Here is a 20,000-nt window from a genome sequence, read left to right as displayed (position 1 = left end):
CTGGTGAAATCTTTCGTCGTGTTCATCACTGACTGACCCAAGATTTTCCGTGAGAAAGTTTAAGTGTGAGTCCAAAAAGTGGATTTTTAGACTTGCATTGCACCTCAGAGCTTCATATAAAGTCAATATAGCGTCTACATCACAGCAGTTTTCTGATCTATGATTCCCTAAAACATCTTTGCAAACTCTCTTAAATGACAGCCATGAAGTTTTCCAACCTCATTTAGCTCTTCATCGAACTCTTCATCTTGAAACAGTTCCCTGATCCAGGGTCTTGCAAAAATACCCTCCCTGACGTTTGCATCACTGATTCTGTGGAGTTATCCCTCAAATATGTGAATCCATGCCATGGCCACTTGTATCCATACCTTTCACGAAGTTCTTCATCAACACGAGCTTAATGTGCAAAGGAGGCAGATCAATTCTCTCAGGATCAACAAGAGGAGAATTGATGACATTCTCCTTCCATGGAGTCACTGATGTTCGTTTTGGCCAAACTTTCTATACATAATGATTGTTCTCGTCCAGGTTGTCCCACTCACAGAGGAAACAACAGAACTTCGTGTAACCAGTTTGTATTCAGAGTAAAAGTGCCACAACCTGTAGGTTACCACATACAATCCACTTAAAGTTCCCACACTTATGTTTTCTCCAAAAGAAGCATCATATTATCATGCGATACCTTCATGTTAGCTGCGTGAGCCGGAGGAACGGAGGGGAACATACTTCCGTTGTAGATTAGAACCACTTTCACGCTTAATTTTGATAAGTCAATAAACAAGCGTCACTTATCTGTGTTATATTCGTGGCCAAATGCCTCCATAACAGAACGAACATCATTGCGAAACACTAGACCATCTCGAAGGGGAAAGATTATTCGGAAACGACCTGGCGATCACGTTAAAAACAAACTTTAGTTTCATTCTGGAGAAGATTCCAACCCTTTACGCTGGAACCCACAAGTTTGCCTTGTTTCTTAGACAAATTCAAATCACGGACGAAATCATCTCCTTGACTCAGCAAATGTGGTTCATTTGAAGAACAGCTTCAGATGTTGGATCCATATTGTCCTCCATTTGGTCTACTTTCCCATCACCAGACTCATCTTCACTCAGTGTCATGTTTCTTGGAGGCTCTGGCACGGGTGATTCCTGGCTGTGTGTTGCTGTCCTCATAGCAGATGATAAATTAGGATATTTAACAGTATGCTTGGATTCTGAAGTAGCAATCCGAAGCGTATGCAAAAGGCACACGGCATGAACCTTTTGCTCATGTTGTTAGAAGCCTGACACATGTGACACAACAAATATGGTGGTCTCAACTTTCATCCTGGTCACCCACTTTACAACCAAAGTAATGTTCAAAGCATATTTTGATGAGGGGTGCGAAAGAAGTTTTTACCGATATAAATGTCAATTCACCACAGATGTAGCAGAAAGAATTCGGACTATTTGCACAGTTTCTTGGCATTATAATGGTGGATGGGGTATCAGTGCAACACTTGCATACACAAAAGCACAATCTGTCAACACAGTGGAAAAGACACTGTTTACACATTGAGTTCTAACCTGCAACTGTCAGAACTGCTACTCAGGAGTGGCCACTGTTTGAATGTTCCAACATTTCCAGTCGTGTTTCTGAAGACCTCTGGTGACTCATATATCTACACCTGTGCTTCCAAAAAGTAGCTATTGCACTTCACAAACAATGAAAATTGCTGTGTTTGTTAAACTTTTTCTTTCAAATGCTCCGTAAAGAACTGGTACAAATATACTGTACGTAATGATATGCAAGTATGCTGGAACAAACAAAAAATATGAGTGTTAGAGAAATTCTGAAAACATATTTGGATTCACCGTACAAAAATACACAAGAAACAGATATTCTTTTTTTTTCAAGGGGACAAAATCTTTGTTGACCATTGTTATATGTAAACTTCTGGAGTCGATGAATAGAGATGAAATCGTAGCCAACGTAGAACAACGCAATCTGATTAATGATACACAGATCGTAACTTACAAACCTCTTTGAAATTTATCATAGATTCCTCAGTAGCCACCATAAGACAAAAGCAATAGCTAACTCATCTCTAGACTTCCAGAAAGCACTCGACAAAGTCCCCCACGTTAAATTGATGCATGAAGTCCAGGCCTTTGGGATTAGTGGTTGCATAGAAAACTGGAGGGAAGACGGGACACGGGATGGGAGGCAGTTAGTCGAATGGTGAATCATGATCGTGGTCACACGTTACGAGTGGGCTCCTCAAAGTTCCGTCCTGGGTTGTACAATTTTCATTATTCATATGAACGATATGGATGTCGGGATGAATAAACTAGGGTCCATATTTGCGGGTGACACAAAAATCGGCAGTGTCATATTAACCCAAAAAAGGTAGACTAAGGTTGAATCGTCTAGAAATGGCAAAAGCCATTTAACATCATTAGATATCAGCTGGTGCATATACTAAACCTCAACAAGAAAACATCTGTATTGAACTGATGTACCACAAGATCAGAGACACCCTTTGTGTGAGGGATCTAGGGGTCAGATTCCCGCAGCATTGCAGTGAAGCTGCCAAGAAAGCAAATAGGATATATTGACAGAAACTTTACGTACAAGAATGGGATATTGGCACTATACCTGAGTCCAGTTAGACCAAACCTCGTATATGCAGTGCAGTTCTGTGCTCCCAAAAATACTACCCCCCCCCCCCTCCACACACACACACACACAAACAAACAAAGCAAAGATTGGAAGCAGTGCAGCGAAGAGCAAATATACTGGGTTCGTCTTTGCGTAACAGATCATATGAGGACAGATCAGGAGAATAACCTTGTTCTCTCTAAGCAAGAAGCGTCTCTGAGGAAGATTGATTGAATATTCTAAAAGCTTATGGGATTCAACAACGTCGGTATTGAAAATTTCTTTACAGTATTACCAGCACTACCGACGAGAGGAAATGGACTCAAACTTAGAGGTCTCCGATTTAATCTGAATTTTATGAAATATTTCTTCACTAACGACATTACCGACGTGTGGAATAAGCCGCCAGTATATGTTAGCCAGAGCAACACTTAACATCTTCAAAACAGACTTGATCACCACGTGTCACTCATCGGTACTGAATAATTGATTTAATCAGTCATCATAACGCAGTGGTATATCATGCTATCTTTTCAACCAACGTTCTCTCCCTGGCCATGACGTGGTAACATAGCAGCATTGATTAACTTGTGTCGCCTGTTTTAAGGGAGCAAGAAAGAATTATTGTATAATTCTTCCACATCAGGAGTAACATAGACATGGCAAGTCACGAGGCTGGAGCTCAAGTTTATCCTCACTTTTGTCTTTCATAAAAAGTGAAGGGCTGCATGTCGTAGGTAATGGATGCGTGACACATTCATGCTCAATGTACCTTATGACTTGCCCATAGATATTTCCTTCAAGTACAGTATTCCTGCGAAGTAAGGTTTCCAACCTGTTTTTCCACCGGTATGTTGTGGGAGGGAGCGGAGGGTGGGGAGGGCCTTTATTTTGTTATCCAGTCCCTCTACTGCTTTTGGAGGCACTGCATTTTTTTGTCAAGTAGTGTTAAGGCAAGGCCACTTCGCGTGGACCTTGAGTTTATGTGGTTTATGTTTGTTTAGCTGTAACTACTTCTCTTCCTCTCTTGCCATAAAGGTTGTTAAACTCATGCTACTGTATGGCCATTTGGGTATCTGCTAATTCTCCTTTGTATCCCTTCTCCATAGGAACGGTAAGGCCCGTGAAGCCAACGGCGAGTGTGAGCGGTACACGGAGTTAGCGCCGCGGCGCACGACGAGGCTGCAGGAGGCAGCGGAGGTGTCCGAGGGTCAGCTGAACGCTGAGAGACCCAACACCAAGGGGCGTGAGGGACGCCGCTCCAGCAGGCACTCCAAGGCCAGCGAAAAGCCTCCGAAGAACAACAACCACCTGAAGGATTTGAAGGAGGATCCCGAGAGAAAATGGAACCACGAGAATAGGTTAAAAGTGCAAGAGAATAAGACTGAGTACGACACTCAGGCCATCCTCGAGCCCAGAGTGAAGAGTGAGAGTGACCACGCTGAGGAGAGGAGAGAAAAAAAGGCCAAAGTGAAACTAAAAGCCAAAGTGGAAGTGAAGGTCGACACCGATGCCGTACAAAACCACGCCCGCCCACCTGAGGCAGACGAGAACCCGCGAGTACAAGAGGTGGAGGAGGTGGCCCAACAGCTGCCCCACCACCACCACCACCACCAGCACCTCCAACACTTACAACACCTCCAACAACACCACCAACAACAGGTGCAGCAACAACAGCAGCAGCAACAACAGCAGCAGCAGCAGCATCAACACCCGCACCAACAACAGCTTGACCAACAACAACAACAGCAGTACCAACACCACCACCACCACCATCACCACCAACAACCAGAACAACAGGAGCCACAACAGCTCCACCACCATCAACAACAACACCAACCATTGCCACAGCTACAACAACAACAGCTGTTAACAGGAGACATAGACATTGACGCCAACTGCCAAGTCAGCCCTGACGTAGAAGATAAGAAGAAGAAGAAGGAAGACAGAAGAGACGAGAAGAGGAAAAAAAAGTTGAAACATCTCGAAGAAGAAAATCTGTCCAAGTAAGTCTATTGTGTCTTTGTAACCTAAACATTACTGCTTTATTTACCTCATTGTATTGTGGGTGACAGGGCCATACATAGCAGGAGGCAGTCGCAGGCACGGGCACACAGTGGGTACAATAGATATACATAGGAGGGTGACAGGTGGACCCAAATGGGCCGTTGAACCCAAGAGGTTCTCATCCCGCTGGGAAAGAGGCGATGCAAAACTATTGGCACTGGCGATAATACGTTATCAAGGGATATTCATACTCAAGTTGTATGAAACACAGTAAGTGTACTGACACTGGTACTGATACACAGATAAGTCAAAGTATATTCATACACTTAATGAATGATATACACGTTGCACAGAGAGGAGTTTCATGAGGCAGGTATATGGCGTGATATTATAGCTCTTGGCACAGCAAATCCTGGTCTTTATAGGAGCTGTCCTTATAGACTCGATCACAAAGTCCTCGACGACACAGCAGGCCCTGAAGTTCAGAGATCACCGATCCCACATCACTCTGCCAACTGGTCTTCTCTGTGTCCATCAGTTGTAGCGCAAAGCCGTCGCTTTGAATGCTCTGGGGGTCGTATAAGTCTTCTCTTAACTTGCCAGACAGACCTGTAAACTTAGACGTATTCCGGCATTGACAATATCACTCTGCCTGCCGCATTTACGATGCTGTCAAAACCGGTGTTCCTTGGGCCTCAGGCCATCGTGATGTTTGATGCTACAGTTGATAGGTCTTCCAGCATCTCTCCTTATGTCACGTCCTTACGGGATCTTGTGGTAAGGACATAGTTAGGGTTCTAGTTAGACCAGGACTTTTGGTAAGGGGCCGGGAGTAAAGAGGTCGTATTATCAAGGTTATCAGATGTTACATTATATATCTATACTCGATGATAATATCTTGTGTCTCACTGTCATGTACAGATGGCAGTCATCCCTCAGTGTAAGATCCCTGGACACGTGGCTTAATGGCTAAGGTTACCTTTTTTTTTTTTTTTTTTTTTAATTTTCCAAAAGAAGGAACAGAGAAGGGGGCCAGGTGAGGATATTCCCTCAATGGCCCAGTTCTCTGTTCTTAACGCTACCTCGCTGACGCGGGAAATGGCGAGTAGTTTGAAAAAAAAAAAAAAATATATATATATATATATATATATATATATATATATATATATATATATATATATATATATATATATATATATATATACACACTCCGATGAATCCACGGGGAAAATGAAACACGATGTTTCCAAGTGCACTTTCGTGTAATAATCACATCATCAGGGGAAACACAAGAGAGAAATATAAGTCAGTTGATATACATCGAAGAGACGAAGCTAGGACGCCATTTGTTGAATATGTGATTGTCCAAAACATACAACCAATGTTTTGTATGTTTTGGACAATCACAAGCTTACCAAATGGCGTCCTAGCTTCGTCTCTTCGATGTATATCAACTGACTGTTATATTTCTCACTTGTGTCTCCCCTGATGATGTGATTATTACACGGAAGTGCACTTTGGAACTTATCGTGTTTCATTTTCCCCGTGGACTCATAGGAATATCTTGATCACGCGCAAAATTGTAATCCTTTCCAATATATATATATATATATATATATATATATATATATATATATATATATATATCTTGACAGGTCACTTTCTGCGCAATTGTCAATGAAAGATATTCATGTGTGCTGAGGGTAAACGTGGGTTTTCGCTGCTAATGAAGGACGCATCGGGGGATGGTGAAGCCAGCAGCACCAGGACCCCCCTGACGTTGGGTGTGTGTGTGTGTGTGTGTGTGTGTGTGTGTGTGTGTGTGTGTGTGCCGACCACCAGGAGAGGCACACCTGAAGCGACCACCTAGGGCGTGCGCGAGCAGTAGGCTGTCGCAGGGAGCACCTGGTGGCCTAGATATGGGAAGGATGTATGGCGAGTCCACGTAATTCATCTGTAAACACGAGGAGTTTACACCATGGGTGAACAAGGAGAGTTTACACCGGCGATGAACATGGGGAGTTTACACTAGAGGTGAACTGGGATTTTGCAGCTGGGATGATCAAAGGAAGTCATCACCTGGAGAGGACACAGAAAGTCTTCCCCTGTTGAGGACAAAGGAAGCCGTAACCTGGAGAGGACAAAGGAAGTCATCACCAGGAGAGGACACAGAAAGTCTTCCCCTGTAGAGGACAAAGGAAGTCGTAACCTGGAGAGGACAAAGGAAGTCATCACCAGGAGAGGACACAGAAAGTCTTCCCCTGTAGAGGACAAAGGAAGTCGTAACCTGAAGGACAGAGTCATCACCAGGAGAGGACACAGAAAGTCTTCCCCTGTAGAGGACAAAGGAAGCCGTAACCTGGAGAGGACAAAGGACGTCATCACCAGGAGAGGACAAAGGAAGTCATCACCCGGAGAGGACACAGAAAGTCTTCCCCTGTAGAGGACAAAGGAAGTCGTCATCTGGAGAGGACAAAGGAAGTCATCACCAGGAGAGGACAAAGGAAGTCATCACCCGGAGAGGACAAAGGAAATCATCACCCATAGTGGACAAAGGAAGTCACCCCCTGGAGAGGACAAAGGAAGGCACCTCCTGGAGAGGACAAAGGAAGTCATCACCCGGAGAGGACAAAGGAACATGCAGCAAGGGGTAAATGATGTATGATGGCCATCTCCATGAGTGGCAGGTGTCCTCTCCATGATGTGTGGTGGGCGTCCCCATGGTGTGTGGTGGGTGTCCCCCATGGTGTGTGGTGGGCGTCACCATGGTGTGTAGTGGGCGTCACCATGGTGTGTAGTGGGCGTTACTATGGTGTGTGGTGGGCGTCACTATGGTGTGTAGTGGGCGTCACCATAGTGTGTAGTGGGCGTCCCCCTATGGTGTGTGGTGGGCGTTACTATGGTGTGTGGTGGGCGTCACCATGGTGTGGTGGGCGTCACCATGGTGTGTAGTGGGCGTCACCATAGTGTGTAGTGGGCGTCACTATGGTGTGTGGTGGGCGTCACCATGGTGTGGTGGGCGTCACCATGGTGTGTAGTGGGCGTCACCATAGTGTGTAGTGGGCGTCACCATAGTGTGTAGTGAGCGTCACCATGGTGTGTAGTGGGCGTCACCATGGTGTGTAGTGGGCGTCACCAAAGTGTGTAGTGGGCGTCACCATGGTGTGTAGTGAGCGTCACCATGGTGTGTAGTGAGCGTCACCATGGTGTGTAGTGAGCGTCACCATGGTGTGTAGTGGGCGTCACCAAAGTGTGTAGTGGGCGTCACCAAAGTGTGTAGTGAGCGTCACCATGGTGTGTAGTGGGCGTCACCATGGTGTGTAGTGGGCGTCACCAAAGTGTGTAGTGGGCGTCACCATGGTGTGTAGTGGGCGTCACCTTGGTGTATTGGGCGTCACCATGGTGTGTAGTGGGCGTCACCATGGTGTGTAGTGGGCGTCACCATGGTGTGTAGTGGGCGTCACCTTGGTGTATTGGGCGTCACCATAGTGTGTAGTGGGCGTCACCATGGTGTGTAGTGGGCATCACCATGGTGTGTAGTGGGCGTCATCATGGTGTGTAGTGGGCGTTCCCACACACACAGAGTAGATCTGTTTTGTCCTTTATGTTAAGGTATGTATAATTGTCGAATACTCGTTCTGTATGTATAATTGTCGAATACTCGTTCTGTATGTATAATTGTCGACCACTCGTCCTGTATGTATAATTGTCGACCACTCGTCCTGCATGTATAATTGTCGACCACTCGTCCTGTATGTATAATTGTCGACCACTCGTCCTGTATGTATAATTGTCGACCACTCATTATCAACATTGCCCATCGTTGAGGACCACTGGTCCTCTTTCTCGACCATTGTCCCTCGTTATCAAAAGTGGCCCTCGTTGTCGACCAGTGGCCCACGTTGTCGACCAGTGGCCCACGTTGTCGACCAGCGGCCCACGTTGTCGACCAGCAGCCCACGTTGTCGACCAGCAGCCCTCGTTGTCGACCAGTAGCCCACGCTGTCGGCCAGCAGCCCTCGTTGTCGACCAGTAGCCCTAGTTGTCGACCAGCAGCCCTCGTTGTCGACCAGTAGCCCTCGTTGTCGACCAGTAGCCCACGTTGTCGACCAGCAGCCCTCGTTGTCGACCAGTAGCCCACGTTGTCGGCCAGCAGCCCTCGTTGTCGACCAGTAGCCCTAGTTGTCGGCCAGCAGCCCTCGTTGTCGACCAGTGGCCCTTGCATAACTTGGAACACCACCCGAACGCAAGGCAAGCCTGCGTATTAACATTGTTCTTATAATCAGAATCTAAATTGGTTTCTGTCCTATCCATGTTATACTACATGAGGATGTAAACCAAACATACCGAGCACACACGAGCACTTGCCTGTAATATCTTACATTTATGTCTCCACTTAAAGCCGTCATCATAACTGTCCCTACTACGTCCAGTTCTCCTTGTGTTCAAAGATGCTTCGAAAACTGATTCAAACAGAATGAAGAGGAGAACATACAAACGAAATAGCTCATCATTTTCATTTTTTTTTTCACTTACAAATAAAGTAATATTTTTTCATTTGAAAATAAGTAATATCTTTTCCATTTAATTCCTTGCCATCACTCTGGATTCAGTCTAAGCCTCAGATATCGTTCTGGGGGTAGTGAAGCTGGTTCATAATGCGGGCGGTGGAGACAGCTTGAAGTAATTCACTATCTGTTCACTGAAGGATCCAGACCCCGACAACATTGAGTTCTTTTGACAAAATTAGAAAATAGGGCCGTTGACAACTCAAGGGTGCACCGGTTTGATAACTGTTTCTTTCCCTACATCTCCCTACATTTCCCAATAACTATGTCTGGCGCATTATAAAAGACAGGTTTCTCACTTCCTCCGAAATTTCATTCATACTTTCCCTTGTCTTTCTTCCCTTTCATAATTCTCTCTATATTTCAATTAAGGTCCGGCTATGATGAGGCCTTTCGTTCGTGACTGGAGCCACCAACGTAAAATGAGCATATAAAACTAAGAAATATATGAGTTGTAAGGCAAGAAAAGGCAGTCATTATCATCATTTGATGAACTGATTCATTATCTTGTTCTTTAGTTAACCAGATCGGGTTGTACCAACATAGAGGCCCATCCAGCTGCAGGTGTAATGTTTCCACACTAGTTGCTCCAGAAACCTTGAAGACCTCGTCGAATCCCGCTTGAGGTGGGCTGCTGCCTCAAGGTGTGAGGTTGTCTCTCGTGGACGCTGCTGAAGCCTACTTAGGTGGATGATGTACAGGCCAGCGTGTCATCCCGTCACTGGGCATTTAATGGGATCTTTCTGTGGCAACGCTTAGAATCGGGCAGCAAAAATGTCCATTCAAAGTTGCGGTTTCTAACTCGGTTGGTGTTTTAGAATGGAGAGGGATGGGACGGAGGAGACAATGGTGCCTGAACATCGAGTACGACGCTACGACTCTTAAGCACGACTGTACGACCATTGTGTATGAATGATGTGAACTTAAGACCTGGCTGACCTTTCATGCCAGGCCATTACATCCAAGGGACGTCCCTTCGTGCTCAAGGGGTGAACCACAAGCACCGTATGTCCGGTCGGCCGCCCCCCTGGCCTGCACAAACTCAGACTCAAAATATGTTTTTGCTTATCTTTTACACTCCCGCCCATTGCCATTTACAGGGCCATTTACGGGGCCGTTTTACAGGCTTTCATCCCGTGACAAGAGAGCATAGACCAGCATGTTTTTTCCTGCTATTGTTTATTATATATATTTCATCAGCGAGTCAAAATTATTACGAGTAATTAAAACGGGAACACTAAAGCAGCCATTGTCCACTCACGGCCAGTTCATCGTATTGGTTGCCATCATTAGTCAGTTTGGTTTATAGACAAAAATATTCCTACGGTATTGTTAATGGTCAGCGTTGTGAGGATATGTTGTGACGGGGATGTGTGTTCGGGGCCACGTACCTGCAGCGGATCCCCGCTCCACCTGTGAAATTTCCTATTTGTCATTACTAATTTGTCGTGTGGCAGGAGTCTACGTTCGACTGTCTGTATGTACCAAACAACTACTAAACTTCTATTTGCTGGCTGAAGTTACACTTTCTTCATTCAATTTATTCCAGTCATCCACATCTCTTATACCATCAAAGTATGTCCCTAAATCTCTGCTAACTGGTTTATTGCCTGATTTCGCACTATGGCCTCGGGATCTTTTCTACTGTCCTCTTTCAAAGAACAAAGTTTCGTCGTCGTCAACACTGATCACCCCACACTCTTCTCTCTTCTAATGTGAAGGAATTAAAGGTCTTTAACTTTAGCTCAGTTCTCTTCAGTCTGGTACCATCTTCATTGCCTCTCTTTGGTCTCCTCATGTGTTAACATTGCCTGTTTTTGGTACTGTAATGCATCCTCAGAACAGTGGTCAGTTTAGCATCCTGCCCTACCATGGCCACAGCCCGTCTCGTCCCTCTCGGCATCACAAGGTTGAAGTCATACCTCTTGATTAGTGATCTTAGTCCAATGTTTTAAACCAAACAGTTCATCATATGGGGACAGCCGTAAACATGCGAGATGTATCGGAAGGACCCCTGTGTCGACCACCAGACGAAGCTCCTTGTCCCCTTATCAACTACCATTCCAAGCTCCTCCTCCCGTCCCGTTATTGAACGCCATCCCAGGCTTCTGGCCCACTTATCGAATTCCAATTGAATAAACTTCTCACAGTTGTGTTTTCAACCTAACTACTCCACTGCCACAGTTGATTGCGCTTATCTGTTTGCCCACGATAACACACCCAGAGATTATTATATAGTGTTTCAGTATTATGTTCAAGGCTTCATTTGTCACCAGGCGCCACAGTGTGTTGATTATTTTTTGTATATTACGTAGGGAGACTTTTACACTCGTGTTGCCTCGTCTCTTAACCATATATGTATTTACCTGTGTATGTATGCACACATATACACACCCCAGCCTGAGCCAGGTATACATTTTATCGACCAGCACTGGAACGAGGATGAACACCTGAGTTGGGTGTAGGCCGACTGCCATAATCAGGATTCGAACCCATACAGGTCCGACCCCGTGCTGGCCCGTGGTGACTCATGGTCAGCAGCGCTAGCCTTTACACCACGGAGTATAAATGTTGGATGGAAGGGAGCGAATCTCGCTCTCTTATGAAGGAGGAGAGAGTGATGAGAAATCACGACGTGAGTGAGTGAGGGAGCAGGCCCGTGATGAGGGAGGGTGCAGGACCCGCCTATGGAACCCTCGCGTTTTCTACTATGGCTGAATATTAATGAAAAGCTGCCCGAGGCTCGGCTGTCACTCACAGAGGGTCGGTGTTTGGGACCAGGGGAAGAGGAGAGGAGGGAGGAGGAGACGAGAGAGAGAGAGAGAGAGAGAGAGAGAGAGAGAGAGAGAGAGAGAGAGAGAGAGAGGTGGCAGGGGAGAGAGTTGTTGTTGAGTGATGTGGGCAGATGCATCATTGATGGTATAATGTTCGTACTTGATCCCATTTTCCCGTGTTCGCAAGGTAGCGTCAGGAACAGAAAAGAAATAGCCGAGTTCGCTCACATCCATTCACTCGTTGTGATGTGTAATGCACCGAAGCCACAAGCTATATCTTCACAACCAGGCCTCACGGGATAGAGTAAAGCGGAGCGATGTGGTATACAGAGGGTGACGTGCTGTCGATGGACTGTATACGGAGTAAACCCGGAAAGGTTTGTGGGGCCTGGAGAGGAAGGGGGGGGGGGGGGAGCTGTGGTTTCGATGCATTACACATGGCAGCTAGAGAATTGTTGTGAGCGGATGAGGTCTTCCTTCGTCTGTTCCTGACCCTATCTTGTTAACGCTGGAAACGGCGAACAAGTATGAAAAATTATGATAATATGAATAATAATGACGATGATAATAAATAATGTATTTTTCTTACTTTTTCGTTGTTTTCTTGCGTTTGCGTCAGAAACAGATGAACGTCAGCATTTGCCCACGTCCGCTCTGTAGTTGTTCTGTACATTGCACACTGCACCGAGAGTAAAGCTCCCAGCCACAGCCAGGCCTCAAAGAGCTTTCCGTGGCTTCACCTGATGACTGCTTAATATGCCGTGACTCAGACCGCTGACAACACGTCGCCCCTTGTATATCACAAAGCTCTAATTCACTTTTTCCCGTGCACGCATCACAACCTTCCACATGCTCAGACTCGGATAATTCAAAGCGTCTATCACTCTATCCTTCTATCTCGTTTTCGATCTAACCCCTCGGCCTATGACTCTTACATCCTCTTAGTCAGTCTCAGCTCACTATCTATTCCAAGTGTCCAAACCTTTCAGCACACAATGCTCGGCTTTCTCGTATATAGTCTGCTTGATACCGCATCTCCCGCTCACAGAGTCATTCTTTACTGAATTAACTCGCCTCACACCATTTCCAACACATCCACCCTCCTCCACTCCTTTGAACTGAGGGCCCTCGCCTCGTAGCCATACAACACCATTTGGACTACTATGCCATCAAACATACCCAAGTGTGGCCTTACAGACAGTGACCTCTCTTTCCACACACACCTCAATGCACCAAAGGCGTTGGCCCCCTCACCCACCCTGTGGGTCACTTCAGCTTCCATAATTTCTTCCACTACCATGTATCTAAAATAACCCATATCTTCCAGGTTCACTCCATTCAGACACACACATCAACTTGCAGTCTGTCTCTCTCTTCAGCAAAGCCTCGTTATCTTACTTTAATTCCATAAAATCTCAAAGTCCTCCTTTCACGCACTCTCCCACACTTAGTGTTTTCCTACTGTTCCTCACTCGAACCTGCCACCAAAGTAGTGAAATCTTCACACAGCCCCCCCGCACCTCCTCCTCTAACTAACCAACAGACTGCAGACCCGTCCCGCTCTCCAAAACCCTGGCATTTACATCCCTCACCACCCTATCTATAAGTAGATTAAATACACCCTTGCCGCAGACCCACCATCACCTGGAACCATTCACACTCCTCTATCGCTACTCGCACACAAGCCTTACTCTTTTGATAAAAATTCCTCCCTGCTTTGAGTAGCTGTCCTCCCACACCATAATTGAATTTGTAGCATTTTCTGAAAAGCATCTCTTATCACCACTACCATACGCTTTCTGTTAATCCATAAAAATCTTCCTGATTCACTAATTGCTTCTAACACAGACACTTCAAAGCGTACACCAAATCCGTACATCCTCTGCCACTCTAGCAACCACAATGCTTCTCCTTACATTTGATGCTGTGTGCAAGGCGTCGCTGTCTTCATCACTTCTCTCCCATACAACTTACCAGACATACTCAGTCAAGTGTGCTTTCATCAAATGTAAATGTGCTATTTTGATTTGCCTTTCAGCTTATTCAACTTTGTGGTCTTTAACTAACAGCATTCCCAGCATATTCTCCAATCTCGTCAGTCTGTAGCTATAGCTAACTCCTCAGCCAATGAAGCCAATCTTTTCGGCGTTTTGTTTATACCTTGACTCATCCCTTTCCACCACCTAGGCCTTGCCGTTGTCTTCCTCGCTCAAGACCTACTGTGTTGCCACCAGACAAGTGTGCAAGGCGCATAGACCACATGACACGACCTCTCTGTGTCCTGAAGCAATGTGCCTCCGAACTAGAATTGATAACTGCCTCACTGGTTCGTAATAAAGAATTGGCGTTTTGAGGGGGGACAGATGGTGGATATTTGCTAACCGCTACACCACAAAGGCTCATATGTATACCTATCTATTTATCCATTCGTCAATCCCAAAAGACCCTTCTCTGAAAGAGTCCTGGTGTTACCCCCCATGACCCTTTCAACATACGCTCCTTCAGCCTGTAGTCTGCGCCTCTTTTCAGTAGCAGGGACAAGATGCACCTTTGCGAAGCGAGTAGTTCTCTGACGAGACTCTCCTCTATTTCCTCAAGTTGAGGGTGATGAAGCCTTGCCAATGGCGACTTTTCAATCGCGACGTAACAAACATTCGGAGTAGAGTCACTGAAATACCGAATATCTAGAAATTCTCGAAAGTTAAACTTCAAATGCTGGCGTAACCATGCCATAGAAAATGTCAGATGGTGTAAATATAGGGATAACTAAAAAAGATAACGGAACGTAAGTTACTATGTAGGCACAGTATAGGTTAACCAATAACTGGTACAACCAACGTGATATATATATATCATTTTTCATATGTGATCTTTGGTTTAGAATGTGACAAAATAAGGCACAGAGGAATATACAGAAATCTTCACGTTGACCGGACATGCAGACGACATTGGCAGGTTCAGGACGTAATAGCTACTGGAGTAACTGACAGTTACAGTATATCTCAGTTACTCTTTCACGTGTGTGTATGTTGTCCAAGGTTGGCCACCAGGGGGCCAATCAGTCAGCTGTTTGGTGAGGGAATGTTGTCCGTGTACCAGGCGCCACCACACTCACCTTTGTGGCCGTCAAGTAGAGCCAAGGTGGTCTATAGTAGTGACACAGTGGTGTCAGGCGTCAGTTCCTAGGAACGGTAGCGGTGTGTTAAGTATCAGGTCCTGATGGTTGTTGCTAAGTATCAGGCGCTGCTGAATGCCCTCAGGTAACAGGTCCTTCTGGATGCTGTCAAGATCAAGACGACACTGGCTCGCCATTATGTAACGATTCCTGCTGTCAAGTAGTAGGTAGGTTGGAAGTTATGATGATGACACTGTAGGGGACCTCCAGTGACTCTGTGCCACACCATCATGTGATGATGGCACTGTAGGGGACCTCCAGTGACTCTGTGCCACACCATCATGTGATGATGGCACTGTAGGGGACCTCCAGTGACTCTGTGCCACACCACCATGTGATGATGGCACTGTAGGGGACCTCCAGTGACTCTGTGCCACACCATCATGTGATGATGGCACTGTAGGGGACCTCCAGTGACTCTGTGCCACACCATCATGTGATGATGGCACTGTAGGGGACCTCCAGTGACTCTGTGCCACACCATCATGTGATGATGGCACTGTAGGGGACCTCCAGTGACTCTGTGCCACACCATCATGTGATGATGGCACTGTAGGGGACCTCCAGTGACTCTGTGCCACACCATCATGTGATTTGCACTGTAGGGGACCTCCAGTGACTCTGTGCCACACCATCATGTGATTGGCACTGTAGGGGACCTCCAGTGACTCTGTGCCACACCATCATGTGATGATGGCACTGTAGGGGACCTCCAGTGACTCTGTGCCACACCATCATGTGATGATGGCACTGTAGGGGACCTCCAGTGACTCTGTGCCACACCACCATGTGATGATGGCACTGTAGGGGACCTCCAGTGACTCTGTGCCACACCACCATGTGATGATGGCACTGTAGGGGACCTCCAGTGACTCTGTGCCACACCATCATGTGATTTGCACTTTAGGGGACCTCCAGTGACTCTGTGCCACACCATCATGTGATTTGCACTGTAGGGGACCTCAAGTGACTCTGTGCCACATCATCATGTGATGATGGCACTGTAGGGGACCTCCAGTGACTCTGTGCCACACCACCATGTGATGATGGCACTTTAGGGGACCTCCAGTGACTCTGTGCCACACCATCATGTGATGATGGCACTTTAGGGGACCTCCAGTGACTCTGTGCCACACCATCATGTGATGATGGCACTGTAGGGGACCTCCAGTGACTCTGTGCCACACCATCATGTGATGATGACACTGCAAGGGGACCTCCAGTGACTCTGTGCCACACCACCATGTGATGATGGCACTGTAGGGGACCTCCAGTGACTCTGTGCCACACCATCATGTGATGATGGCACTGTAGGGGACCTCCAGTGACTCTGTGCCACACCACCATGTGATGATGGCACTGTAGGGGACCTCCAGTGACTCTGTGCCACACCACCATGTGATGATGGCACTGTAGGGGACCTCCAGTGACTCTGTGCCACACCATCATGTGATTTGCACTGTAGGGGACCTCCAGTGACTCTGTGCCACACCATCATGTGATTGGCACTGTAGGGGACCTCCAGTGACTCTGTGCCACACCACCATGTGATGATGGCACTGCAAGGGACCTCCAGTGACTCTGTGCCACACCACCATGTGATGAATCACAGTGAAAATGTAACTTGTAGATTATTCAATCCTATTTTGACGTAGAAGATCCAGGTAATGATGAGACCCATGACCCCCTCACCCATCCCTCACCCAACGACCGTCCCTCCACCATGACCCATCCTCCCCCAGAGCCGGTACCATTTTAAGTTGTGATGAGTTTGGTCGTTCAGGTAGAACAGTTGACGACGCGCCGATGGTGGGGAGGGGAGCGGGGAGGAGAGGTTGGGGAGTAGAGTGAGTGATGGAGGGAAGAGCGGGGAGGTGAAGTGAAGAGAAAAAAATGACAGTGGGGGTGAGGGAAGAGGAGGAGATGATGGTGGGGGAGGAGGAAGGTGAGGTGGTGGTGATGAAGGGATGGAGATGATGGTGGAGAGGAGGATGGTGAGGTGATGGTGGAGGGATGGAGATGGTGGAGGCGGGGGGAGGAGCGGTGGCGGGGGTAGCACACAGGCGTCACGTTATTACTTTGTGCTGCATCGATTACTTATCTGGCCTGGTAATTACAACCCTGGGAGGCCGTCTCCCACCGCTGCTGTGGTGGTGGTGGACGCTGTCTCCCACCGCTGCTGTGTGGTGGCGGTGGTGGTGGTGGACGCTTTCTCCCACCGCTGCTGTGGTGGTGTTGGTGGTGGTGGTGGACGCTGTCTCCCACCGCTGCTGTGTGGTGGTGGTGGTGGTGGTGGACGCTGTCTCCCACCGCTGCTGTGTGGTGGCGGTGGTGGTGGTGGACGCTGTCTCCCACCGCTGCTGTGTGGTGGTGGTGGTGGTGGTGGACGCTGTCTCCCACCGCTGCTGTGTGGTGGTGGTGGTGGTGGTGGACGCTGTCTCCCACCGCTGCTGTGGTGGTGTTGGTGGTGGTGGTGGACGCTGTCTCCCACCGCTGCTGTGTGGTGGTGGAGGTGGTGGTGGACGCTGTCTCCCACCGCTGCTGTGGTGGTGGTGGACGCTGTCTCCCACCGCTGCTGTGTGGTGGAGGTGGTGGTGGACGCTGTCCCCCACCGCTGCTGTGTGCTGGTGGTGGTGGACGCTGTTTCTCGCTGCTGTGTGGTGGTGATGGTGGTGGACGCTGTCTCCCGCTGCTGTGTGGTGGTGGTGGACGCTGTCTCCCACCGCTGCTGTTGTGATGGTGGTGAACACCGTCTGCTGTTGCTGTTCCTTGTGGCTTCGTGCTGCAGCTGCTGCTGGTCTCTCCTCTGTGTCATCCTGCACCTCTACTTTCCCCCTTCTCTGTCGTCTCTGTTCACCTGCATCGTATCCTTCCGTCTCAGCTGTTCACCTTCGTCTCCCACTCACTCTACTCACCAGAGCGTCTCCGGTCTACATCACCTTCTGCCTCCTCCTCTTCCTCCTTCCACCGGCAGTAGGCCCACCTTCAGGCAGTGCTAGGTATCAGGTACTATCATCTCTTTCCTATTTAGAGGAAAGGTTCATAGCGTTCGGAGCATCAAAGAAAGTTTGTAGCGTTCGAAGTATCAAAGATGGTTTTCAAACGTTCAAAGCATTATAGAGGTGTCTAGCGTTCGAAGCATTATAGAAGTGTCTAGCGTTCGAAGCATCTATAAGGTGTCTAGCGTTTGAAGCATTAAGAAAGTTTGTAACGTTTGAATCTTCAAGGTTTCTAGCTTTTGAAGCAAGAATTAACTTTGTATCGTTCGAAGCGTTATGAAGGTTCTTCGCGTTCGAAGCTGCAATAGAGGTTTGTAGCGTCCGATGCATCAATAAGGTTTATAAAGTTTGAAGTATCAAGGTATTATGCGATCGAAGCATCATAGAAGGTTTTAGCGTTTGAAGCATCAAGAAGGGAATTTTTGCCCATACACTGACGAGTGTATTGAGCGACGACTGTCAGATACCTAAGCCATTAAAACCTCCTAAGGAAAACCAATATACCATGTATGGTACACCCTATTTCCAAATTACATGAACGTCACGTAGTTTAAGGTGATGGGTTGAATCAATGCCTCACTTATGTATAATGATAGACAGAGGGAAGGGTGCGCAAGCACGAGTAGCAAGAACACATTGCTTTTCCAGGTAATGATAAGAAGTTGATGTAACCCAGGGTAAGGTGCCACTAGACGTTTTAGAGTGTCGCAAGGACGTAAGGTCAAGTAAGGTGAGATGTTGGCTGCAGGTATGGCAGGAATCCCGCCATGCTAATGATGATGCAGAAGGTGAGGCAGTTATCCTGTAGGAGGGCGTGGTTGCTGAGTCTAATACAGCTTTTGTACGAGGAGGAAATGTCGAGTGCCCCGTTCCTTTGTGTTGTGGATACCACGAGATAGTAGGTCCCATAAATCAAGCTATTTCTCAAGATGCCAATGTCCAACACGAATCCTGCCGAAGGTGGGCGTCGGAGATGAGGTACTAAGGAGACCTGTCAGGAAGATGAAACGTCTTGAGTCACATGGTGGACTGCTACTGATGAGGGAGACGCCCCAAGGTCTCCTTCAGTCTGGAGTCACCTGGACAAGATTTCAGGCGCCTAGATGGACGGTGCATTTGTTGTTTGAGGCAAGTCGATTACCTGACTGACTAGATCTCAGTGATGACCGGGTAAATGAGGGCGGTCAGACTAATTCACAGGGCGGTTCCTGGGAAGCGAAGTTGATCCTCTAGGTATTGACAGAACCTAAGATGGGTTAGAGACTAGATGAGGCGGGCATGCTATCGTTGCCGCGCTGGAGACGGAGGAAGCTGCTGTTGTCTGGCGGAGACCCGAAGAAGGCGAAGCGTCACTCAGTAAGGTCGAGAGTGGAAGGCTCTGACCTCATACGCTGTGTGACCCAGGTGAGATCAGTCAAGTCGTTGACGACCGCTTTTCCCTCAAGAAATGAGAGGTCAAGTCAGGTCAAACACCGTTTCTGGTCAGGCGCGGCGTTGTGAGTGTGGCATCATCGTTGGTGTAGTGACAGTACGTTACGTATGATGATTTATTCATTTATAAATTTCTGATCCTTTTAGCGAGGATCTAGATACACTGCTACATACCTTACCTCTCGACGCGACGAAGAGTTTTGAATATACAAACAATCCTCTAGAAATTTCTAACACCTTTTTATTTTCGTTTTCACCTACTCTCTCTCATCTTTTTTTTCTCCTTAACTTTCATTCTTGTGAGCTTTGTTCACTACCTCTCTGCCTGCCAGTCTACCTCCTTCCCACTCCTCTCGCCTCTTTTGCTCCTCCCGAGGTATCCTCACCCGTTTGTCATATTCTG

The 20,000-nt window shown here is 47.3% G+C and overlaps 1 protein-coding gene across 1 annotated transcript in view; it reads left to right on the top strand.

The window, feature by feature from the left end:
- Nucleotides 1–20,000, top strand: part of LOC139755182 (uncharacterized) — a 622,641-nt gene that overhangs the window by 91,198 nt on the left and 511,443 nt on the right. The window contains 1 exon segment of the mRNA XM_071673354.1: nucleotides 3,753–4,649. Within this exon segment, the coding sequence (XP_071529455.1) occupies nucleotides 3,753–4,649 (897 nt within the window).

This window comes from Panulirus ornatus, chromosome 18 (assembly GCF_036320965.1).
Source record: "Panulirus ornatus isolate Po-2019 chromosome 18, ASM3632096v1, whole genome shotgun sequence".
Taxonomy (NCBI): domain Eukaryota; kingdom Metazoa; phylum Arthropoda; class Malacostraca; order Decapoda; family Palinuridae; genus Panulirus; species Panulirus ornatus.
The sequence above is the reverse complement of the archived record's forward strand: the minus strand, read 5'-3'. Positions and strand labels throughout refer to the sequence as shown.